The sequence below is a fragment of the Oryx dammah genome, unplaced genomic scaffold (genome assembly GCF_014754425.2).
Source record: "Oryx dammah isolate SB20612 unplaced genomic scaffold, SCBI_Odam_1.1 HiC_scaffold_12, whole genome shotgun sequence".
NCBI lineage: Eukaryota > Metazoa > Chordata > Mammalia > Artiodactyla > Bovidae > Oryx > Oryx dammah.
This window is the reverse complement of record NW_024070196.1, coordinates 13,173,971-13,201,016: the sequence shown is the minus strand read 5'-3', so window position 1 is coordinate 13,201,016 and position 27,046 is coordinate 13,173,971. Positions and strand designations below refer to the sequence as shown.

At 37.3% G+C, this 27,046-nt stretch overlaps 1 protein-coding gene across 4 annotated transcripts in view; it reads right to left on the bottom strand.

The window, feature by feature from the left end:
* Nucleotides 1-27,046, bottom strand: part of ANAPC10 (anaphase promoting complex subunit 10) — a 90,804-nt gene that overhangs the window by 28,064 nt on the left and 35,694 nt on the right. The window contains exon 5 of one of the 4 annotated variants that reach the window (XM_040250442.1): nucleotides 1,132-1,394. The exons of 2 other annotated variants lie outside the window; for them this stretch is intronic. In XM_040250442.1, coding sequence (XP_040106376.1) covers nucleotides 1,257-1,394 — 138 coding nt within the window. In that variant the 3' untranslated portion in view covers nucleotides 1,132-1,256. Of the gene's footprint in view, nucleotides 1-1,131; nucleotides 1,395-25,802; nucleotides 26,939-27,046 lie in introns of those variants that run through there. One more of the 4 variants, XM_040250443.1, reaches the window with a different exon arrangement.

The window sequence follows — 27,046 nt, the reverse complement described above, 5'->3', positions numbered from 1 at the left end:
AGTAAAAAAATGATGTGTGAACAGCAGACACTGATGTTCACACAAGCATACTGCAGACAACCCAGCAGGCGGTTTTCTGTTTTTTTTGGATTATGCTCTGGAGGTGCTGGCACAATGGAATTTCAATACCATAATTGCTTATTTCTCTGTGTATCTTTAAAATAGCAGGTAAAGAAGAAAAAAAAATCAACTACGAAAATAACAAAACAAAATTGTTTTTCATTCTTCCTTTCAAAGGATGTAATTTATAACCATTACACAAATAGAGAAGCAGCACAAAGGGGGGGGGGAGAGAAATAAAGTAATGTTCCAAAGGTTCAGTTTACAAGGACCTCACACTAAGCTTTTTTTTTTCTCTCTGCAACTCTTACTAGAAACAGTATTATTTGCTAAAAATGCACTAGCTGCCAAGAGCCATGGTCCATCTAAAGCAAAATGCTTAAGATGGAAATAGAGTGTTAAGACAGAAAAAAAGGGCAAGATTCAGTATACAAATTTCTGTAAAAATCTATTTAAAAAAAGAATAAGATGAATTTTATTTGCTATTTTCTTCCAAAAAAATAACTGCGATACTAGATAAAATAGTAAATATATATATATTACTGTATTAAAACAATAAGATGTAATCAAATTCCAAACTTTCTAATTAAAACTCTTTTTTTTTTAAAGTTATTGGGAATTCAACACTAGTCTTGGTTCACATGATAGAACAATGGGAAAATTTTCCGAGTGGTTGAACACTAACCCTGACAAGTGTGGAGAGCCAACTACAATACATTATATGGTAGCATAACCTGCCACCCACGTTGCTGAGAGAACAGCTTTCAAACACATGCACTGAGCTGTAAAACCACAAAATCCCTTATTACACATTGTCTTTTTTACTCTAGGTGAAATATACCATCAACTCTTTCCATTATAAATCTTTTTTTTATTACTATTTTTGAAGCCCATTTAACAATTTGTCTTTTTCTTATAATGAAAAAGATGTCTTTTTAAAAAAGGAAAATGAGACAGGAATGTTATCACTTTCCTACAGTATTACAATGAAGGCTGATATCGGCTGCACAGTTTCTCAGGGCTGATTTTGTAAATCCCTATTACCCCAAATGAGTTTTAAGCTAAGTTCTTTTTTTTTTCCCCCTTTAAAGACCAAAGCCTGATACTGGTTCACTAGCATTTGAAAAACACTTGCATTCTTTAAGACAGACGGATATATTGCTTTGGTTCTTTAATAAAATACATGGTCTTCATCATTACTCTCCTCCATCTCCACCCCCGAGAGAGAGAGAGAAAACAGAAGCATCAAAATCTGCCATGAAATGAGTGTTCTCTCTTATTCTGCACCTCTTCCCCACGCTGCTCCCTACCCCCACTCTGGCACAAATCCAAACCTGTACCAAAAACAAACAAACAAAAACAGAGTTATTTTAGAATCCAGGATATAACGGTGCCCCACATAATATCCTTCTTACGTTGCTGGTAAAACATGTAAATAAAGCAAGACAGTAGCATGGCAAACATGTTTCATCCTTGTATTACAGAGCTGTGCTTCCTCAAAGATGTGTTCTTCCTGCTCAGAACTCACTGCAATAATGACTATCAGATCTATAAAAAAAGAGCCAGACATACAGAAGGGTGAAAAAAAAAAAAAACTTAAAGACACTAATTCACAGAAATTCAAAGACACCAGTTTTTAGAGATTCAAGATGGTTAAAATCATTCTGAAACTGTGTGTTTCTCTCTAATGTTTTGCCTGATTAGCTTCCCTCCAAAATTCTCCCTATCCCTTATACCCCTCACCTCCCCAACTTCCACACTCCATGACCCACCTCCATCCACAGTCTGCTAACTGAATCACAGCATTATACGACATAACAGTTTCTTCTGGGGTTTTCACTTGCAATGTTGTTAGCAAAGAGAATTTTATCTGTAAGTGTTTCTATTATACTGACAAGGTCAATTAGTTCCGTGAACTATTGGTCTTTCTGCCTGATAGCTCAGTGGATTATTCAAGTGGAACCATTCATAATCTATAACTGAATGCAGCCAATTAACCTCTAGAAACATGACAATACTGGTATCTAATGGGATTTTAAGTTTACCTTAATAACATGTCACAGTAACATCATTTTCCCCAAAACTGGCTGTTGATTATATGATAGAAACTCTACATTCATCTAAAATTGAATTAATTTGTAAATTATGATTTGTAAATTATATACAGCAACTTCTATTTTATAGAAGTTTACCATAAAAATGTTAAAGCTTTTGAAAAACAATAATCAGCTATGTCTACATTTGCTTATATGGTTTATACAACTAAATATAGAATAGGAGAACCCTTTAAAATGCAACATCCAGTACTTTTATCAAGATTTCTAACAAGGTGCAGAAAGCACTACTACTCCCCCCATGGAAGATACTGTGGAAATTAATTTGTATTTTACTTCAAATACTTACAAAAGCTTTAAGTTGCCAAATATTGCTTATTTTTTTAAAAACACAAAAGAGAATTTGCATTAATTGAGTGTTTGCTATATGACAAGCAACATAAATAAGCACTTTGCAAACTTTATCTTGTCTCAGAAGCCCACTGGAAAACACTGCTATCCTTATCCTATGCATTAGGAAGCTAGTAAGTGGCAAAACTGATGTATGAAGCCAAATCTATCCAGTCTGCCAAAGTGCGGTTTTTCAACATCACTTGGGCAGAAAAACATGAGATAATCCCCCATCATCTCACAGTATCATCTTGTAGTATCTGGACCACAGAGTATTGCCAGCTTCAAGACTATCCTGTAAAAGAATGATGCCCTGTTATTACGGAGCAACAACTAGAAAAAGATGAATGAATATGGGTAACTGATACCCATATAATTATATCAACACCAAGTTTTATTAACAGTAAGTCAATCCTCCAGTTTTTTTCATTTCACTTCCAACCCAAACGTACTCCCACATATTCATGAATGTATAAGTGATCCACACACAGGCCTGGGCCCATATATTTCCTGCTCATACACACAAAATCATCTAAACTGTCACACTCAATACTCCCAGTTTCTAAGCCAAAGGTATTGTCTATTATGCTGGGCCACAAAGAAGCAAAAAGCTATCTTAATACTATATCAATGTCAATGTATGGCAAAACCAATACAGAATTGTAAAGTAAAATAAAAAATAAATTAATTAATTTAAAAAAAAAGTTAACCAAAAAAAAAAAAAAAAAAACCAACAACAACAACAAAATACTATATCAAGATATCAATTTCTTTCCAAAGGATTTTTAAAATAAGTTTTAAATAACTTTTTCATAGAGTAATTTTTAAATCATTTGACCTAGCAAGTCAACTTAACGTATGTTCTAGCAAAAATTGTATTGTGATTAACTCCATTTTTGCTTTATGACTTTCAAACAGAAGCAATCTGTTCAATTGTTTGGCCAAACTGCCCTAAAAGCAAAAGCCTCCCAGCTCGAGGAGCACACTGTGCATTTCCAAAAGTCAAATACTGCTCTCAAATTCTCTGTTCTAGGAGCCTTCAGATTGGCGAGAGTGACTTTCAGGGCTTCATTCACTGCTCAGTGGAAATGTTTGCAAAAATATTTATGCAATCAGGACAGACAGAGCTTTTTTGAAAATACTGGCTTGGCTAAAATTCATGGCAGTTAAGATGTACATAAATACATTTTTTAAAAGGCATTTATACCCTCCTACTCTATAAATGTATTACTACAAATACTGTATTAATTCTGAAGAATACGTTCTCCAGAGAAAGGATTTGTAAGGACCAAGAAGCAGAATTCAGAGTCATCAGTATTAAGTCAGCTTTGCTTATTTTTTAAATAAATCGAAATAAATGTCATAAGCACAAAAAGTTTCAAGAACAAAATACAAAATCAAAGGAAGTATCCACATTAGTGAGCTGTTACCTTAGTTATAGGTATTTTGTCCAATATTTTGACACAATGGCTCAACGTGTGCTCCAACAGATTTTACGCTATTAACTGGATCATATTAGAAAGATTAAAACTGCTAAACTATTCTTTTACAAAAAGCACAAAATAATGCTGTAGTTTTAAAGGATTATTCTGTATGTTTAATCCAATGCCAATGAAAATTCATTAAGGTTTAAACAAAAACAAAACAAAAAAAACAAATAGAAAATGGCATGGAATATATGCTCTATCTAACTTTGGACAATTGATACACAAATACCAAATATCAACACTAAATTTTTAAAAAGCAGCATGTCGTGTTTAGGTCTGACAGTGAGGAACTGAATCCAAGACAACCTGTCTACTCTCCATTACTAGCACGTGTGTGTGTGTGTGTGTGTGTGTGTGAAAGTTGCTCAGTCATGTCCGACTCTTTGTGACCCCATGGACTATAGAGTCCATGGAATTCTCCAGGCCAGAATCCTGGAGTGGGTAACCTTTCCCTTCTCCAGGGGATCTTCCCAACCCAGGGATCGAAACCAGGTCTCCCACATTGCAGGTGAATTCTTTATCAGTTGAGCCACAAGGGAAGCCTTATATAAGACACATTTATCTAGCACTTTCCAATCTTGTGCAATCTTGGAAAGGAGTATCCTTACCATGAGTAAGGATAAAGCAAGCAGCCATTATAAAACTTGAGAAAAAAGGAGAATGGAAGGACATAAACTTGAGAAACTTAGTATCTGATACACTGCAGATGTTGTTACACAGTTTACCTTATTTAATCTTCATGACCACCCAAACAAGAGAGGTATTGTGATTCTCATTTTTTAAAGTAAATAAACAAAGGCTCCAAGGGACAGAGGAAATGCACTGTATCACAAAATAAGAAGTAATAGTACCATGATTTCAACTCTGATCTGACAGACTCCAAAACCTACGATTAAAGCAGCATGTGGCAAAGACAATCCAGAAATATGTTCCTTCCTCTGGCTTAAGTCTCATCCTTCTGTCCCACTTTAAATACAATATTTAAAACCCAGGCTGCAGATTATGAAACAGACTGGGTTTTTGCCCCCATAAGCCAAGGTTAGAGAACTCTGTGTTCAATGGCAAGTACAATATGACTCTGGGGGAATAACAAGTTTCAAATGACTATGACTTCAGGTTAAATGGAGTTCAGTGAGTCATTGTAATTTCATGCTACTGATAATCCTGATCCTAGTCAACAGAAATTTTAAATCTGAATTCCATATTTGCCTTTGATAATTCTCTCTCAACATAAGGCAATTCTTCATTCAAAATAAGTATTTTACAGCCAGGAACATTTCTCAATGCCTTTCATTATTCTTCCACAGAGAAATGACAAAAATTTTAAATGGATAAAGCTAAAGCTAACGTTTAACAACTAGATTTTACAAACTAGCTAAGAATAATTTTGAGTTGATTTTTATCCTTTCATTATCTTAAATGTGACACAACCTCCCAAATACTACAGTTGAAAAGTGAAGGCAGGCAGAGATTTCTTTTCATTCATCAGCCTGTTCTTACTCCCTAAGTGCCTCTCTTATCCTACTTAACCTGAGCTTATCACCATAGGGCCAGGAATAAGAGGTAACTTACAAGTCTCCTAGATTCTCTAGGATGTAAATTATATTCCCTGTAGTCATCATCTTCTCTAGGAGCATACACTTACACCAAAAAGTGGGGCTGCCAGGGTGGAATCAGTTTAAGAACTAATCTGCCTAGAATTCTTTTCTTTAGTAAAGATAAAACAGATGTCCCTCCGCTATCTTTAAAATAAATACTAGGACCATTGCAGAAGAAAAAAAATTGCACAAATATTAACTGAGCACCTGTGTGCCACATACTTAGGCATGAGGGTGATTAAGACAGATACCGTCCCTGTGCTAGCGGAAGCTATCAAAGATTTGTGGCAGCTGATAAGAAATATAGCATAAAATTATTAAATAGCAGAAAGGAAAGATTAGGGCACAGAAATACACACAGAATTGTTATTAAGTAGGTCACAAATTTGGCTACACAGTTCCTGGCAGTCAGAGAAGAGTGGGTATCATTATTGGTTCTGACAGTACAGAGGTTCTTCTACTTAATTATAGTCCAAAGAGCTATTATTAAGTCCATTTAGTCATATGTGTGAATTTTTAACTATAAAAATCAACTGCTAATACCACATATTGGTAACTAACAGAGCTGATGAACTTCTTCCCCTACTTACTGCTCTCTTACAACAGTCAGATTTTCATGTCTATTAAAGTCCTTAAGTTGAAAAGTTCTTCAGTAGAGGAACTTGTGTGTGTGTGCACATGCATGCGTAATAAGAACCAAAACGCTTTTCCTGAATTCAGATCTGGAGGAAATTTTTACTCTGGATTTGTACAAAAAGGCCACTTTGTGATACAGTAGACTACATTCTCAAAAATATTCCTAACAGAATTACAACAAATTTCATAATTTCTTATGTGTCACAAAGTAGGTCTATTGGTTAATACCAAAGAGAAATTCTATAAAAGCAATTTTATAAAATAATGCAGCCAAAGTATAATGGTTTTAATAGCTAGAGAACATGCATGTCTTCAAGAAATTCCCAATTTTAAAAAATGAGGAAACTCAACTCTTGGAAAATTAGTCTGAAAATCTAAAAATAAGCTTTAGAGACTGCTGGCAACTCAGTCATTTTTTACATAAGTTTTATGTGTAATATCTCTTTATTGTAATTCACAAAACATAGGAAAAGAAAGCTTTCATATTAAGTTTTAAGGGGTTAGCAATATCTAAAATGAATATAATACTTAGTGAACAATGAAACCAAATGCAACCTTTTTTTTTTAAAGGACTATTCATTTAAAAGGTACTTCATGGCAAATAGAAGGGGAAAAAGTGGAAGCAGTGACAGATTTTACTTTCTTGGGCTCCAAAATCACTGCAGACAGTGACTGCCATGAAATTAAAAGATGCTTGCTCCTTGGAAGAAAAGCTAGGACAAACCTAGACACCATAATAAAAAGCAGAGGCATCACTTTGCCAACAAAGGTTCGTACAGTCGAAGCTATGGTTTTTGCCAGTAGTCATGTACAGAGGTGAGCGTTGGCACTGTACCATAAAGAAGGCTGAGCGCCAAAGAATTCCTTTCAAATTGTGGTACTGGAGACGACGTGACTCTTAAGAGCCCTCTGGACTTCAAGGAGATCAAACCAGTCCATCCTAAAGGAAATCAACTCTGAAAATTCATTGGAAGGACTGATGCTGAAGCTGAAGCTCCAATACTTTGGCCATATGATGCGAAGAGCTGACTCATTGGAAAAGACCCTGATGCTGGGAAAGATTGAAGGTGGGAGGAGAAGGGGACGACAGAGGATGAGATGGTTAGATAGCACCACTGATTCAATGGACACGAATTTGAGCAAGTTCTGAGAGAAAGTGGAGGACAGAGGAGCCTGGCGTGCTGCAGTCTGTGGGGTTGCAAACGACTGGACACAACTTATTGACTGAACAACAATATTCAATTTCCTCACAAATCTCAAAGAAAGTACAATTAAGGGAATAAGTCAAAGGTCACAGTTTTTATTGTATAAGTTTAGTGTAGAAGAAACACTATGTAAAAAACCCATATTGATTGGCAAGATTTACTACGATTAAGTGAAATGGGAGAAAAAGCAAAAACAGAATCTTGAAGGATGATATACTCTGCCTGAAAAAATTAATTTACTCTGTATCTACCATTAAACAATCACAGAGTACCTTTTCCTCAACTTCAGAGGAGTCTACCGAATCTGAATACTTAGGTAAACTCACACAAAACTGAAAGTCAGTAAGTTAAAAAATACAAGATTATCTGAACAGGGATTCTTTGAAAATTAAGACAGTAAACACACTAATGAATCTAAATATTTTAGGGTTAGAATCTATGTATTTTCAAAGTTGCTTTCTAAGTAAGAATAAATGTACATACTAAAATAGCATTTTTAATAATTACTGGCTATAAGTCTGTTAATAATTATTTTATTGATTTCTATTATAAAATTGGAGATGTTTTCTAAGAAAAAAATATCAGGGTACTTATTATTATGAAATCTCATTTGTTTATTCAGCAAGCATGTTCTTCTGCAGGGAAGAAGTAGGGAAAACATTAGTTGTCAGTTTGTTATAATTACTATTTTATATGACTTCAGTGTGCCAATTAAACCCTAAGAAAACTGCTTACTCTCAGTGGTAGGGAGATAAAGAATATACTATTGTTTACAAAGATTATTTTTTAAAGCAGTTTTTTGTTCACAGCAAAAGAGAGACAAATGTATAGATTTCCCATACCGCTGCCCCACACAAGCATCAGTTCAGTTCAGTTCAGTCGCTCAGTCGTGTCCGACTCTTTGCGACCCCATGAATCGCAGCACGCCAGGCCTCCCTGTCCATCACCAACTCCCGAAGTTCACTCAGACTCACCTCCATCGAGTCAGTGATGCCATCCACCCATCTAGTCAGTCCTCTGTCGTCCCCTTCTCCTCCTGCCCCCAATCCCTCCCAGCATCAGGGTCTTTTCCAAAGAGTCAACTCTTTGCATGAGGTGGCCAAAGTACTGGAGTTTCAGCTTTAGCATCATTCCTTCCAAAAAAATCCCAGGGCTGATCTCCTTCAGAATGGACTGACTGGATCTCCTTGCAGTCCAAGAGACTCTGAAGAGTCTTCTCCAACACCACAGTTCAAAAGCATCAATTCTTCGGCACTCAGCCTTCTTCACAGACTAACTCTCACATCCATATGTGACCACAGGAAAGATCATAGCCTTGACTAGACGGACCTTAGTGAGCAAAGTAATGTCTCTGCTTTGAATATGCTATCTAGGTTGGTCATAACTTTTCTTCCAAGAAGTAAGCGTCTTTTAATTTCATGGCTGCAGTCACCATCTGCAGTGATTTTGGAGCCCCCAAAAATAAAGTCTGACACTGTTTCCACTGTTTCCCCATCTATTTCCCATGAAGTGATGGGACTGGTTGCCATGATCTTCGTTTTCTGAATGTTGAGCTTTAGGTCAACTTTTTCACTCTCCTCTTTCACTTTTATCAAGAGGCTTTTTAGTTCCTCTTCACTTTTCTGCCATAAGGCTGGTCATCTGCATATCTAAAGTTATTGCTATTTCTCCCTGCAATCTTGATTCCAGCTTGTGTTTCTTCCAGTCCAATGTTTCTCATGATGTCCTCTGCATAGAAGTTAAATAAGCAGGGTGACAATATACAGCCTTGACGTACTCCTTTTCCTATTTGGAACCCGTCTGTTGTTCCATGTCCAGTTCTAACTGTTGCTTCCTGACCTGCATATAGGTTTCTCAAGAGGCAGGTCAGGTGGTCTGGTGTTCCCATCTCTTTCAGAATTTTTCACAGTTTATTGTGATCCACACAGTCAAAGGCTTTGGTATAATCAATAAAGCAGAAATAGATGTTTTTCTGGAACTCTCTTGCTTTTTCCATGATCCAACAGATGTTGGCAATTTGATCTCTGGTTCCTCTGCCTTTTCTAAAACCAGCTTGAACATCAGGGAGTTCACAGTTCACGTATTGCTGAAGCCTGGCTTGGAGAATTTTGAGCATTACTTTACTAGTATGTGAGATGAGTACAATTGTGTGGTAGTTTGAGCATTCTTTGGCATTGCCTTTCTTTGTAATTGGAATGAAAACTGACCTTTTCCAGTCCTGTGGCCACTGCTGAGTTTTCCAAATTTGCTGGCCTATTGAGTGCAGCACTTTCACAGCATCATCTTTCAGGATTTGAAACAGCTCAACTGGAATTCCATCACCTCCACTAGCTTTGTTCGTAGTGATGCTTTCCAAGGCCCACTTGACTTCACATTCCAGGATGTCTGGCTCTAGATTAGTGATCACACCATCATGATTATCTGAGTCGTGAAGATCTTTTTTGTACAGTTCTCCTATGTATTCTTGCCACCTCTTCTTACTATCTTCTGCTTCTGTTAGGTCCATACCATTTCTGTCCTTTATCGAGCCCATCTTTGCATGAAATGTTCCCTTGGTATCTCTCATTTTCTTGAAGAGATCTCTAGTCTTTCCCATTCTGTTGTTTTCCTCTATTTCTTTGCATTGATCACTGAAGAAGGCTTTCTTATCTCTTCTTGCTATTCTTTGGAACTCTGCATTCAGATGCTTATATCTTTCCTTTTCTCCTTTGCTTTTCGCCTCTCTTCTTTTCACAGCTATTTGTAAGGCTTCCCCAGACAGCCATTTTGCTTTTTTGCATTTCTTTTCCATGGGGATGGTCTCAATCCGTGTCCTGTACAATGTCACGAACCTCATTCCAAAGTTCATCAGGCACTCTTATCTATCAGATCTAGGCCCTTAAATCTATCTCTCACTTCCACTGTATAATCATAAGGGATTTGATTTAGGTCATACCTGAATGGTCTAGTGGTTTTCCCTACTTTCTTCAATTTAAGTCTGAATTTGGTAATAAGGAGTTCATGATGTGAGCCATAGTCAGCTCCTGGTCTTGTTTTTGTTGACTGTATAGAGCTTCTCCATCTTTGGCTGCAAAGAATGTAATCAATCTGATTTCGGTGTTGACCATCTGGTGATGTCCATGTGTAGAGTCTTCTCTTGTGTTGTTGGAAGAGGGTGTTTGCTATGACCAGTGCATTTTCTTGGCAAAACTCTATTAGTCTTTGCCCTGCTTCATTCTGCATTCCAAGGCCAAATTTGCCTGTTACTCCAGGTGTTTCTTGACTTCCTACTTTTGCATTCCAGTACCCTATAATGAAAAGGACATCTTTTTTGGGTGTTAGTTCTAAAAGGGTTGTAGTTCTTCATAAAACCGTTCAGCTTCAGCTTCTTCAGCGTTACTGGTTGGGGCATAGACAGCCTCCTCCATTATCAACATCCAGCACCAGATTGCTACATATGTTACAAAGGGTGAACCTCCACTGACACATCATAATCATCTGAAGTCCAAAGTTCACATTCAGAGTTCTACTCCTATGTATTAGGTTGGAGCAGAAGTAACTGGTTTTGCACTGTTGAAATTTGCATCCGATACTGGAATACATTCTTGTGGTATTTGCTCAGGGTTCAAATGATCTTTCGATGAATTTGTGGGGGAGAAAGTGGTCTCTCCGTCCTATTCCTCTGCCATCTTAGGACCGCCTCCCAGAATACTTTCTTAAATAAATGTGGTTATGTTATACATCACTTTAATGCCCATTTCTCACTTTACGTGTGTTTTTTTTTTTTTTTTTGCTAGTGACATTACTTGCTATTTATTTTAGACTAGGGAAATGATAGACAAAAAGCAAATTCAAGTGATTTTCTTATTTGAGTTCAAAATGGGTCGTAAAGCGGCACTGACAACTGGCAACATCAATAGTGCATTTGGCCCAGGAACTGCTAACGAACATACAGCGCAGTGGTGGTCCAAGAAGTTTTGCAAAGGAAACAAGGGCCTTGAAGATGAGGAGCGTAGCAGCCAGCCATTGGAAGTTGACAATGACCAATCAAGAAGATGGTCGAAGCCAATCCTCTTACAACTACACAAGAAGTTGCCAAAGAAGTCACTGTCAACCACTCTATGGTCATACAGCATTTGAAGCAAATTGGAAAGATGAAAAAGCCCAGTAAGTGGGTGCCTCATGAGCTGACCAAAAAAAGAAAAAAAATCGTCAGTTTGAAGTGTCGTCTTCTCCTAATCTACGCAACAATAAACCACTTCTCGATTGGATTGTGACATGTGATGAAAAGCGGATTTTATATGACAACCAGCGAAGACCAGCTCAGTGGCTGGACAGAGAAGAAGCTTTAAAGTACTTCCCAAAGCCAAGTGAAAGTTGCTCAGTTGTCTCCAACTCTTTGTGACCCCATGGACTACACAGTCCATGAAATTCTCCAGGACAGAAAACTGGAGTGGGTAGTCGTTCCCTTTTCCAGGGCATCTTCCCAGCTCAGGGATCGATCCCAGGTCTCCTACACTGCAGGCGATTCTGTACCAGCTGAGCCACCAGGGAAGCCCCTCACAGCCAAACTAGCACCGAAAAACGGTCATGGCCACTGTTTGGTGTGTTCTGCTGCCAGTCTGATCCACTACAGCTTTCTGAATCCCAGCGAAACCATTACATCTGAGAAGCATGCTCAGCAAACCAACGAGATGCACTAAAAACTGCAATGCCTGCAGCTGGCATTGGTCATCAGAAAGGGCCCAATTCTTTTGCATGACAACGCCCGATCACACGTCACACAACTAACACTTCCACTTTTTAATCAACACTCAAAAGCTGAATGAATTGGGCTATGAAGTTTTGCCTCACCTGACCTCTCGCCAACTGACTACCATTCTTCAAGCATCTTGACAAGTTTTTGCAGGGAAAATGCTTCCACAAATAGCAGAAAGTACTTTCTAAGAGTTTGCTGAACCCTGGACCACAGATTTTTATGCCATACGAATAAACAAACTTATTTCTCATTGGCAAGAATGTGTTGATTGTAACGATCCCTATCTTGATTAATAAAGACGTGTTTGAGCCTAGATATAATGACAAAAATTCACCATCCAAAACCACAATTATGCTTGCACCAACCTGATACCATGACATGTATCCATCTTTATAGTATCACAAAGAGTATCTTCACAGCTCTAAAAATCTTCTCAGTCCCAGCTGTTCATCTTCCCATCACACCCGACTCCTGGCAATCTGTGATCTTCTTATTTCCCCCTCCGGTGTGCCTCTTCTAGAATGTCACACAGTTAATATTATATAATATGTAGCCTTTCAAGATTGAATCTTTCCACTAGCACTATACATTTAAGGTTCCTCCATGTCTTTTCATGGGTTGAGAGTCCGTTTCTTTTTAACACTGAATAACATTCCATTTTCAGTTTATTTATCCATTTACCTATGGAGGGATGCCTTGGTTGCTTCCATTTTAGCAATTGTGAATAAACATCTGGGTGCAGGATTTTGTGTGGATGGAAGTTTTCAAGATTTTGTGTGGATTTTTCACAATTTTGTGTGGATGTAACTTTACAAGACCTTTTAGAACTAACACCCAAAAAAGATGTCCTTTTCATTATAGGGGACTGGAATGCAAAAGTAGGAGGTCAGGAAACACCTGGAGTAACAGGCAAATTTGGCCTTGGAATGCGGAATGAAGCAGGACAAAGGTTAATAGAGTTTTGCCAAGAGAATACACTGGTCATAGCAAACACCCTCTTCCAACAACACAAGAGAAGACTTTACACATGGACATCACCAGATGGTCAACACCAAAATCAGATTGATTATATTCTTTGCAGCCAAAGATGGAGAAGCTCTATACAGTCAACAAAAACAAGACCAGGAGCTGACTGTGGCTCAGATCACGAACTCCTTATTACCAAATTCAGACTTAAATTGAAGAAAGTAGGGAAAACCACTCACCATTCAAGTATGACCTAAATCAAATCCCTTATGATTATACAGTGGAAGTGAGAAATACATTTAAGGGCCTAGATCTGATAGATAAAAGTACCTGATGAACTACGGATGGAGATTCGTGACATTGTACAGGAGACAGGGATCAAGACCATCCCCATGGAAAAGAAATGCAAAAAAGCAAAATGGCTGTCTGGGGAGGCCTTACAAGTAGCTGTGAGAAGAGAAGCGAAAAGCAAAGGAGAAAAGGAAAGATATAAGCATCTGAATGCAGAGTTCCAAAGAATAGCAAGAAGAGATAAGAAAGCCTTCTTCAGTGATCAATGCAAAGAAATAGAGGAAAACAACAGAATGGGAAAGACTAGAGATCTCTTCAAGAAAATGAGAGATACCAAGGGAACATTTCATGCAAAGATGGGCTCGATAAAGGACAGAAATGGTATGAACTTAACAGAAGATATTAAGAAGAGGTGGCAAGAATACACAGGAGAACTGTACAAAAAAGATCTTCACAACCCAGATACTCATGATGGTGTGATCACTAATCTAGAGCCAGACATCCTGGAATGTGAAGTCAAGTGGGTCTTAGAAAGCATCACTACAAACAAAGCTAGTGGAGGTGATGGAATTCCAGTTGAGCTGTTTCAAATCCTGAAAGATGATGCTGTGAAAGTGCTGCACTCAATAGGCCAGCAAATTTGGAAAACTCAGCAGTGGCCACAGGACTGGAAAAGGTCAGTTTTCATTCCAATTACAAAGAAAGGCAATGCCAAAGAATGCTCAAACTACCGAACAATTGCACTCATCTCACATGCTAGTAAAGTAACACTCAAAATTCTCCAAGCCAGGCTTCAGCAATATGTGAACTGTGAACTTCCAGATGTTCAAGCTGGTTTTAGAAAAGGCAGAGGAACCAGAGATCAAATTGCCAACATCCCCTGGATCATGGAAAAAGCAAGAGAGTTCCAGAAAAACATCTATTTCTGCTTTATTGACTATGCCAAAGCCTTTGACTGTGTGGATCACAATAAACTGTGGAAAATTCTGGAAGAGATGGGAATACCAGACCACCTGACCTGCCTCGGAGAAACCTATATGCAAGTCAGGAAGCAGTAGTTAGAACTGGACATGGAACAACAGACGGGTTCCAAATAGGAAAAGGAGTACGTCAAGGCTGTATATTGTCACCCTGCTTATTTAACTTCTATGCAGAGGACATTATGAGAAACACTGGACTGGAAGAAACACAAGCTGGAATCAAGATTGCCGGGAGAAATATCAATAACCTCAGATATGCAGACAACACCACTCTTATGGCAGAAAGTGAAGAGAAACTAAAAAGCCTCTTGATGAAAGTGAAAGAGGAGAGTGAAAAAGTTGTCTTAAAGCTCAACATTCAGAAAACGAAGATCATGGCTAGAGATCCCATCACTTCACAGCAAACAGATGGGCAAACAGTGGAAACAGTGGCTGATTTTATTTTGGGGGGCTCCAAAATCACTGCAGATGGTGACTGCAGCCATGAAATTAAAAGACGCTTGCTCCTTGGAAGAAAAGTTATGACCAACCTAGATAGCATATTCAAAAGCAGAGAAATTACTTTGCCAACAAAGGTTCGACTATCAAGGCTATGGTTTTTCCTGTGGTCATGTATGGATGTGAGAGTTGGACTGTGAAGAAAGCTGAGCGCCGAAGAATTGATGCTTTTGAACTGTGGTGTTGGAGAAGACTCTTGAGAGTCCCTTGGACTGCAAGGAGATCCAACCAGTCCATTCTGAAGGAGATCAGCCCTGGGATTTCTTTGGAAGGAATGATACTAAAGCTGAAACTCCAGTACTTTGGCCACCTGATGTGAAGAGTTGACTCATTGGAAAAGATTCTGATGCTGGGAGGGATTGGCGGTAGGAGGAGAAGGGGATGACAGAGGGTGAGATGGCTGGATGGCATCACCGACTCGATGGACATGAGTTTGGGTGAACTCCAGGAGTTGGTGATGGACAGGGAGGCCTGGCGTGCTCCAATTCATGGGGTCGCAAAGAGTCGGAAACGACGAGTGACTGAACTGAACTGAAGTTTTCAACTCCTTTGAGTAAATTTCAAAGTGCAAGGCTGCTGGATCATATGGTAAGAGTACATTTAGTTTTTTAAGAAACTGCCAAACTGTCTTCCAAAGTGAAAGCGAAAGTGGCTCAGTCGTGTCTGACTCCTTGTAACCCCAGGCTCCTCAGTCCATGGATTTCTCCAGGCAAAAGTACTGGAGAGAGTGGCCACTCTCTTCTCCAGTGGCTCTTTCCAACCAGGAACTGAGCCCAGGTCTTCTGCATGGCAGGTGGACTCTTTGCGGTCTGAGCCACCAGGGACGTGGCTGCACTGTCTTGCCTTCCAACCAGCAGTGAGTGAGGGTTCCTTCTGCCCCACGTCCTTGTGAGGACTGGGATCACTAAGTGCTCAGGACCCTTGCCATCCTAGTGAAATGTGTACTATCATCTCCTTTTCATTCGCATGTCCCTGATTACATATGACGCAGACCATGTTTTCATATGCTTAGGTGCCATTCGTGTATCTTCTTTGGCGAGATGTTTGGTAAGCTCTTTGGCCTATTTTTAAAATCAGGTTGTTTTCTTATTGAGTTTTTAAAGTTCTTTGTATATTCTGGATAACAGTGCTTTACGAGAGGTATCTTTTGCAAATATTTTCTCCCAGTCTGTGGCTTGTCTTCTCATTCTCTTAGCGTTATATATTTCAATCTGAGGTATCTGTAACTATATGATAATTTTGTTCATTTGGTGGCAAAGAATGGGAACCTACAGATTATATAAGATCCAGAATAAGAATTTATAATCTTCATTATCAAAAATAAGGCAGTAGCAAATTCACACAGCTACTTAAGAAACACCATATTAATTTAGAACAAGATAAGCTTTAGACAATAAAAATTGTTAGACAGCTAACATCTAAACAATTTCCCTACTACTGTCTCAAAGTTACAGTATCATTCAGTCTGATTCTAGATCTTTTCTTATCAGAAGTACTTTGAAGGTCACCTCTGCCCTACTTAATTAAGCACCAGAGACCAAGATTAGCTATGGACCATTTTAGCTAATTATCATTTTTAAGCTAATTACAAAGTAGACAATTTGTTCTGAAAATAGTACTGAGATAGTTGAACTACTGTTTCTGTTTTCCACCATCAACTATAATTGTAAATATAAGAGGAAAGATATCCTGTCCCCAAAAACCTACAAATGCTTGTGGCCACAGAAGAAAGTATCAGTTGGCTTATATTCCCAGGGTTCCTACTCCAATATTCTCACCCTTTTATTCTGAAACTTGGAGATTTTTTTCTTTTCTCCTTAGGAATCTTATTCTCCAAATTACCCTGCTTAAAGGTCTTTATAAAATCATTAAGCAAAAGCAATCAGCAAAAAGAAAAGCAAATATTTATAAACATGTATGCCAACAACAGGCTTCCCAGGTGGTGCCAGCAGTAAAGAACCTGCCTGCCAATGCAGGAAACCTAAGAGTTGCAGGTTCAATCCCTGGGTCAGGAAGATGCTCTGGAGGGGAACACAGCAACCCACTCCACCATTCTTACCTGGAGAATCGACAGAGGAGCCTGGTGGGCTACAGTTCACACAGAACCGAAGTGACGCAACATGCACGCACACACGCCAACAACTTTAGCATTACATGTATCAATAATTTTCAAGAGGATATACCAAGGGAGCAAACAATTTTTAAATACATTTCAAAAATCAATAATCAATCTATCCCACCACTTACTAACTAGTACTAATTAGTTCACTTCCTCAGGTACAGATTTCAATTTTTCTTTAAAACTTGATGAAATGTCTTGGTAACCTGTAATCTAATGTGATTTTTTTTTTTTAAGGAAAAAAATGAAAGAAATACATAATGTTCGTTGGTTCCCAGCTAAAAACTGCTTTGTTGTGTGACCCTGGGCAGCTTACTTCACCTCGTGGTGTATTGCTTGCAAGTAATGGCATCATACTTGGTAAGAAGCTGCTAACTGGTGGCCACATCCAGCAGTAAATATACCTTGTTTGCCCAGCATGTTTTAAAAATTGGGAAATTTCATATTCAAATCCAGATTTATGATTTCTCTTTAATAACTGCAAGACTGGCAACCCTGCACCTATATTCCCTGAGGTAAGAAAGGCTGCAACTGAGTTTGTTCAGCATCTGAGTTTCTAATGAACTAAATTACCTCTAAAGTCCCATTCAGTTCTAACGTTCTCATGTTGAGCATGAGCCTATAGCACAAGATCTACCTCACCTCTTTAAGTCTCAGCTTGATTTGAATCTGGGGATGATATCTGACCACCACGTGAGCTTTGGAGAGAAAAAAACCAAACTGTGACTGGTGACTGCTTAGCACAGTGACGTGTGTAGAAAGTACTTAATGAACCACAAAACTAACAATAAACACAAATAATAGTGAACATTACAACTCAAGAATGATTCTATGATGGTCAATCCAATCTAAATAGAAGCTGAGGGACTTCTCTGGTGGTCCAGAGGCTAAGACTCTGCACTCCCAATGCAGGGCGCCCGGGTTCAATCCCTGGTCAGGGAACTAGATCCCATATGCTGCAACTAAGAGTTTGCATTCCTCAACTAAGACCAGGAGCAGCAAATTAAAAATATATATATATTTTTTAAAAAATCAAAATTGACACGCCAATTCTTTTCTTCCAAAGGCAACACTGGTCCTATAAAAAAATCAACTATTTTCCCTAAAATTTGGAGAATATGAATTCTTCATTTAACACATGTGAAATAAGAGGCTGACAAAAAAAAATGAAAGTCTTTGAGTAGGCTCACCTCAATTCAATACATATTTAAATTATGAAAAATATTTTCAGCAGGTATCTCTTAGCAAGAAACACTGCAGCTCTTTCTGTTGCTACTACTGTTCTAATCAGGGTCATTTTAGTAGCCAGAGATAAAAACTCACTCAAAAGTCTACAGGAAGCAGGAGATTATGGAAAAGTTTATATATACATGGGAAACCAGGAGAAAATAAACACCCAGGTATCAGAAAGGTCAGGAAATGAAAAATGCTGGGGCAGCAGCCACTTGTCCCACCCTACTTGTCTCTCTCCTGGTGTCTCTGTCCTTATACCCACTCCATTCATACACCATCCTGCCCACTCCTGTACCTCACAGCTTATAATCTTCTAACTTCAAAGCTTCAGTGGTGCATGGCCCTTCACCTTACCTCTCCTTCTTCAAATTACTATGCTTTTCCATCAAGTCTTACTGCTAACTTGCCTGTTTCTTATAAGCCACCCTTTGGAGAGAGGCAAAAAATTAAAAAATAGAACTACCATATGATTCTGCAATTCCACTTCTGGATTTATACTCCAAAGAACTGAAAGTAGGGTTTCAAAGAAATATTTGCGCACCCGTGTTCAAAGCTGCATTATTCACAATAATCTCGAGGTGGAGGCAACTGAGTGTCCATTGTCAGGGGGATGGGTAAACACAACGTGGTCTATATATACAATGGAATATGACTTAGCCTTAGAAAGGAAAGGGATCCTGTCACAGGCTACAACTTGGATGAACCTCGAAGGCATCGTGCTAGCTGAAATATGCTAGTCACGAAACGACATATACTGTATGACTTCACTCCTATGAGGTATCTAAGGCAGTCAAATTCAGAGACAGAGAGCAGACTGGTGGTTCCTGGGGTCTGAGGGGAGGGAAATGACGAGGACTTGTTTTAATGGACACAGATTTTCAGTTCGGCAAGATGAAAACATTCTGTAGATCTGTTATACAGCAACGTGGATATACTCAACACTACTGGACTATATACTTAAAAATGTTAAGATGACAAACTCTATGGGGTTATTTTTTTTATCACAACTAAAACATTTTTTTTTTTTTCTGAGAAGGAATCGCCTGGATTTATTTAGATAACCTTTTCGAAGTGAAGTATACAAACATGGGTCAGTGGCAAGTCTATGGACTGACTGCTGGTTTGACTTTTTTATTAAAGTCTACTGTTTCCGACACCTGCTGGGTTTTCAGTCAGGTGCTCAGTCCTGGCTCATTCAGCTGCTCACACTCAGTAAGCGTTCTTTACATAACAGGGGTTGATAATCCATATCTCACTTTCATATTTGTAAGTAAAGCACATAATAAAGTGCACTTTATTGCATTTTTGTATTACATCCTGCCACGCGTGTGTGTGTGTGCGGTCGCTTCAGTCGTCTCTTATGTCTCCTGCGCTGGCAAACAGGTTCTTTACCAGCAGCACCACCTGGGAAACCCACATCCTGCCATATCATTAAACAAAGTGAAAGTGTTAGTTGCTCGGCTGTGTCCAACGCTTTGCGACCCCATGGACGGCAGCCCTCCAGGCTCCATGGAATTCTCCAGGCAAGAATACTGGAGTAGGTTGCCATTCCCTTCTCCAGGGAATCTTCCTGACCCAGGGATCAGACTCAGGGATCAAACCCAGGTCTCCTGCATTGCAGGCAGATTCCTTACTGAGCCATCAGGGAAGCCCAGGGTTAAATAAAGGGCTTTCTAATGCTGTTTTTTTGTTGTTGTTTTCTTTGCCCTTGAGTGTTACTACTGTCACTCTGCCTAAAAAAAATTTTTTTAAGTGCAGTTTTTCCATAACTGCTGTGAAAACGCTCTCAAAAAAAGCAACTATACAGCACAATGCTCTTGAAAGAAATCCCATCGACTTCACAGTTTCTTTCAAGTATGCATCAGCAGGACAAAACCTTCCAATTTAAAGACTTATGAAACAAGAATAACCATCAGAATCTTCTTTCTTAGCACAAATACTATGATAGGAAAACTTAGAATTCTTGCTACAAAAGCAAATTAATTTCATTAGTCTCCAATCTATTAATATAAATTTAGAAACTATCCCTCCAAAGAGTGACTAAACTACTTGCAAGAACTGCCTTAGTTCAGAGCTGCATTAAATACATTGCCTATTACAACATGTCACACAGGCTTAGGAAGGAAACTCTTCAGTCCCTATCTAACTGAGTTCTTGACCATTATCAGTTCTGTGACATTATATTTTCTTGGTTTTTATTTTCATCTCTGGCAGTTCCTCTCAGCATTTTTCACTGGATGACCTTTTACTACCCAATCCTTGAATATTGGCATTTCCCACAGTTTCAGCTCTGGTATTCTTTTCAACCATACACACTCCTTGAATGAAATCGAAACTCACACCTAAGCTGATACTTATACATCGATGATTCCCAAACCTATACCTCTAACCTAGACTTTTTCCCTTGGGTTCAGCTTCATGGACCTGACTACCTACTGAAAAGTCTTCCATCTGAAAAGATACAAGAACTCAGAGGCAAAATTAATCTCATTAGCTTAAACTTTCTCTCCATCCCCACCTCTATGGTCCTTACTTTATATTCCATTTCCAATTAAATCACAATATTCAACCAGATGCCAGACATGAAAAGAATGCTAGATGTCCCGTTCTACCTACTTGAATCACCTGCGGATACTCCCAGGTAGCAATCATTCACAAGTCCTTTGGATTCTTCTCCAAACACATCCCTTCCTCTTGAACCCAACCACTCTCACCTTAGTTAAATCCTCGTAATTTGTACCCTGATCCCCTGGAGGAGGAAATGGAGACCCACCAGTTTTCTTGCCTGAAAAATCCCACGGACAGATGAGTCTGGTGGGCTACAGTTCAAAGGGTGCCAAAAGAGTCAGACACGACTGAGCGAGTAAGCCCGCACTCACAGGACTACATGCCTGGTTTTCACATTGCTCCAGTCCCACCATAGCCAGGATTTCACTTTATCAATGTTTCCTCATTTCAAGTCTAAGCTCCCTAGAAGTCTGACAGCAGGCACAATCTGACTTCACCTATATCATTTTCAGTGGAACAAGTATGTATTTACTCTACAAAAAAAAAGGTAAACTCCTTACATACACAGGCCATTACCATTACAGTAAGTATGCTGAAAGAATAAACACTCTTTCCATCTTTCCTGAGATGCCTCACACCTACCCAGCTGTCAGGCATGCTAAACTCCCGGCAGTTCTGCCACCAGGCCAGACCTGCATGCCTCCATACCTTTGTATGGAGCCGGCTTTACATCTATCCTTCAGATTCAGTTGAACCATCACCTCTTTTCGAAAAAATGTTCAAACTATCATTATCATTAAATTTAAAAAACTTTAAACTATTGTGTTCTCATACATGCTGCGTGTATTTACTAAATTGTAATTGTTGATTTATTTGCCTGTCTCTTCCACCAGACTGCAAAGTGCTTGAAGGCAGAAATAGTGACTATCTCTGCTGTATCCCTTGTACCTAATACAGTGTCTGGCACTTAACAGCCTCTAAATAAATATTTACTCAACAAAGCATGAATCTGTCTTACATGGGAATGCCAGGCTATGCAAAAAATCTATAGTTTAAGTTTGTGGTCAAACAAAAAACAAGAGATACAAGAATGTTCCTCTCCTAAATACTAAATACTCCTAATATACTATTCTATTCTGTAATATATTTTAGTTTCAAGATGAAACATACGCCAAATGCATAGTTATCTCAACTCCATTTTAGAAATAAGTAATGTATGTACTGATAATTATGAATATTTTTCATTATGTTCAGAAAGGGATAAAAGACAACACTATTTCAAAAAACTGTGTGTACCACACCAAAATATTCTACACTCATATCAAAATGTCCTAAAATTAGTTATAAAAACTGATTTTAAAAGATACTTTCTTTCCAATTAGCTAAATTCAATAAAAACTATTTTTTCCAAAGGCTCAGTAAATTAAACACTGTCTTATCAAACCAAATTATGTCTGTAGATACTGCCTAAATCATTCTACTTTATATCAAGTTGTTTAAAATAGGCCTCTCATAAGAAAGTAAATAAAAGTAGATTTTAAGATCAATGGAGAGAGTCAGAGCCTTTGTCTGCATCTCTGCACTCTACCACACACATTAATGGAACGCAAATTATAATAGTAAATGTTATTTTAACAGAAGAGCTGACTTATTAACCACTTCTGTCAAAGTACCATATATGGACTCTCATAGCTATGCTACTGATTTAAGACACAAGGTAGACAGCCAAAATGCTCGCCCACATGGAAGAAAAGGAAAATATCATTATGGCTCTCTTAACATTAAAGACTTGTTTCAAGCCTCCTCTTGAAAAAAGAAAAAAAGAAAAAAACACTTGGTAAGAGCTTTATTATCTGAAGACAAAAGCAAGGCTTAAAATTCACTTAAGCGCTCAATTTTGGGCTCCATCAGTACTTTATCCTCTTGTGGCTACAAATTTTAGAAGTAAAATACTAACAATGAACCAAAGGACAACTTTCACATATGCTGAAAACATCTGCTTAACCTTAAATTAGCAAGTTGTTTTTCATAAACTGTGTAGAAGTAATTTTGAGAGCTGCCACTATATGTCTAATAAACGACTGTCATTTTATATTTGTGAACAAAAATTCCTACAATAGCTTTTTTTATGGGAATGAGAATACACACAGAGATAAAAAGAAAACTGTCTTTAGTAATTTTTTTAAAAAACTTTTTATCTTGTATTGGAGTATAGCCAATTAACAACGTTGTAATAGTTTCAGGTGAACAGCAAAGGGACTCAGCCATACATATATATACATGTACCTATTTGCCCAGTTAGAAAATTTAGATTTTAAATTTTCTTAGATTTTAGCTGGGGATGTATTCTAAAATGATCACATTTAATACATAGTAGTATTCTGGTTCCTCACACTAAACAACAAAAAATTTCCTTCTCACATATTTTCCCTTCTGAGAGCAAAGAAAAAGAACAATATCAAACCAAAACATAATGCTAAAATACAAAGGATTTAAATAGTTAAAAAGAAACTATATCTTTATTTGGAAACATCTCTAGAATAACTTCCTAGACAGCATGAACATGATTTCTTGCATAAAAGTAACAGAACTGAGATTAAATATATTGAAAAGATAATGACACAGACTCTGAAATGCTAAATTCTTACTTCCATATAGAAATAGTCTCTTCTGCAGAAGCAATCAATTATAAACATAAAATGTTCTTAGGCTGTTGCTTTCCAATCTGTGTAGGATAGATAATTTTGAAAACAGGAAAGCAGAATGAGCAGAATAAATAAATTCAACTCTGGTACAAAAAATGTTCTAATTGGCCAAACCCAGAGTCAGTATCTTGCATCCATTAGACAGAAAGTCTACACTTAACTTCTGTTTTAACTTTCTCTTCCGGAATACAGGTTAAAATATGCATTCTAGAATAGTAAAGGAAGGGCCTGATCTTTTTGCAGAGATTTTTCCAAAGATCTACATATAATGTCATACTTTATAACTGAGATGAAAGAAAATATATGCTAGAAAACTAGAAATCGTTGGATAAACAGGATGACCAATAAGTTCTTCTTACCCTGAACTATAATTTTTTTCAAAGTTGCTATTTCAAATCAATAACAAAGTTACAGAAAATAGGCTTTAGAGTGTTTCAAGTAAACAAATCCATAATTTCTAGTAAAAAAGGAAAACCTATTAAAACACTCCAATACACACTACACCCTCCAGTGGGCAAGCATCCATGGAAAAATATAAAAAGATTTAGTTGGATTTTCCACTCAGTTAAATCAGTCCTATAACTAATAAAATGATGGTTCTAAAAACCTCATAAAAGTTCACACTATTTTAATCACTTGTGTTAGTATCTCAGTTAGAAAAAGCAAAGATTTTTTAAAAGTAAAAATTTAGATGTTATAGAGGAGTAACATTAAGAAAATAAAAATCATCCTTTGCTTATCTTTCCTTTAAAAACAAAGTGCTATCAAATTCTTAACTTCTTCAACTTACAAAAGAAAAAAGGTAAACAGAATAAATCACATATAAAGATGTATAATTAAAGATAAAAGTATTCTTTATACTATGAGCTGCAAAGGCAGCACTAATATTTTAAAGCAAAATCCAAAAATTATGGTTCCTTAGCGAGAACTGTGGCAGAGAAACAGTATGTTCATTAAGTTTTTCAGGAAAACAACTTACATTATCACCTGGTAATATTTATTATTATTGGTCTCATGAGGCTATGTGGTCACTACACAGAAATATAAACACACTTAGAGACTATTTAAAAGAGCCCTTATTCTATATGGCTAATGTTTCATGACTTAAATGATATAATAAAAGCAAAGACTAGATTAAAAGTATTCTACAATGGTCCAAATATTCTTTAAAGTTTCTATAATTTATAAATATAAACATATATTTAACACATATCTAGAAATCAGACATGAAGACTACAGTTCCCAAAATGCATTAAAGAATTTTTTAATACACTCTTGCAAAAACGAGTGCAACTAGGACTACTTGAGGTATTCAACTTAGTCTCTAAGTTTAGGAGAACAGCAATTAAAGGACAACAGTGACATCTAGTGGACATTATAAATATATGCCATACATGCTGCTGCTGCTGCTGCTAAGTCGCTTCAGTCGGGTCCGACTCTGTGACCCCATAGACGGCAGCCCACCAGGCTCCCCCGTCCCTGGGATTCTCCAGGCAAGAACACTGGAGTAGGCTGCCATTTCCTTCTCCAATGCATGAAAGTGAAAAGTGAAAGTGAAGTCGCTCAGTCATGTCCAACTCTTAGCGACCCCATGGAGCCTACCAGGCTCCTCCACCCATGGGATTTGCCAGGCAAGAGTACTGGTGTGGGTTGCCACTGCCTTCTCCAAAATGCAAGCTAACATTATACAAATGTGCTTTGAACCCCAATTCTGACTACATCATTTCCTTTTAGCAGTCTCTGTAACAATTCTGAGATAAGAGAAGTAGCAGTGTTCTAACAGGCTCTTTTTGGACGATTCAACCATACATATCTTGGATCAAAACCTTTTCTTCCTAGAGTTTCACTTATTTCAACCTGTCTGAAGAACTGTATGACAAATCTTTAATTCTAAATCAAAACAAGCTGACTCTGCTCCCAAAGGCTTCTCAATGTGAGTGACCCAATCATGTGATAAATATAAAATGTTTAATAATTGAAGTATAAGAAGTAAATATCTCAAGGCTTTATGCACTAACTGTTACATGACTAATAAAAGTCTAGCAAATGGTCTAATATGACTATGATAATAAAATTTTTAATGATTCTGAATGAAAAAAGTAAAAATTGAAAAAAATTTAAATGAAGAAAATTCAGAGCTGATTTATGAATTTATTCAAGCACGGAAGTACAAATTAACAGTATGATCTGTCAAGAGAAAATGAGAAATGTTCTTAAACTAGAATAAGACTACCTTTTTTATGGCAATTTTTCAAAACCAAATTAGTCCTTGAGAAAATTTACAGAATTACTCTTTAAAAATAAAGGAAGATAACTTCGGAAGAAGACCAAGTATTCATCTCAAAAAGCAATGAATTTATTTCAAAGAAGATCAAATAACAATAACACCTGGGGACAATGTACTTACTTATTATTTGTTAATATATAAGCAAGTTTCACAAGAGAAAAAACACTGCACTTGATGAGAAAACAATGAAAGTACATATGATTTTTATTAAGTATTCTACTACTAACTCGGGGAAGAAATATAAATGTAGATAGATCTAAATATAAACACCAAGTCAAATAAGAGTCCAGGCCACAATTTAACTAGAAATCTTTCAAGAATTATAGGTCCTTCCCAGATTTCTCAGAACCACCCAATTTAAAAGATTTTAATGACTATTTGAGCTCAAAGATTTTCTGAAAAGAAAAAATGCTAATAAGGGTCACAATTTTCCAAGTGTACATTTCAAAATCACTGAAAATATCTCTGGAATGTAAATATTTGGGGAATTAATAAAATTCAGGTCACAAAAGCACGGTCCTATTGGCTTCAGAAAGTTGTCAGAAGATAAATAAACTGTAGTTTATTCAAACAATGGATTACAACTCAGGAATCCAAAAAATGAAGTACTGATACATGCAACAACATGGATGAATCTCAAAAAAATTAGGCTGAGCGAGAGAATCTTTACATAAATGTATACTCTGTATGACTCCATTTATATGGCATTCTAGAGGAGGCAAAACTGATTTGTGGTATGAAAGAATGAAGGAACAAACAAAATCGCAACAGTTGCCACTGAGGGTAAGACAGATATGGGGACTGACTAGAAAGAAATATGCGGGAATTTTCTGGGTAATGGAAAGTTCTATATCTTAACAGGAGTTGGGGCTATACAGATGTATTATACATTTGTCAAAACTCACCAAATAATATAATTAAGATCTGTGCAAAATTTACATAAATTTTACCTTAACAAATGAACCTTTAGAAATATTAACAACTCTAGTTATCATATACCATGCTAAAGTATTTGGGGTGACTACAACCTATTTTGAAATGCACATAAAAATTAGATAATGGACAGATTATAATAAAGCAAATATAGCAAAACACTAACAATTGTATAATCTAGAGTATGTTGGGGTTCACTGTTTCATTCTTTCAGCTTTTCTGTATATCTGAAATTTTCCGTAATAAAATACTGGAGAAAAAACACAGATGACAATCAGAATTCAGAAGAAAATGAAAAATATAAGAAATATAAAGTGTTTTCTAAAATATTAACACTTTCCCTTTTATAAATTAACAT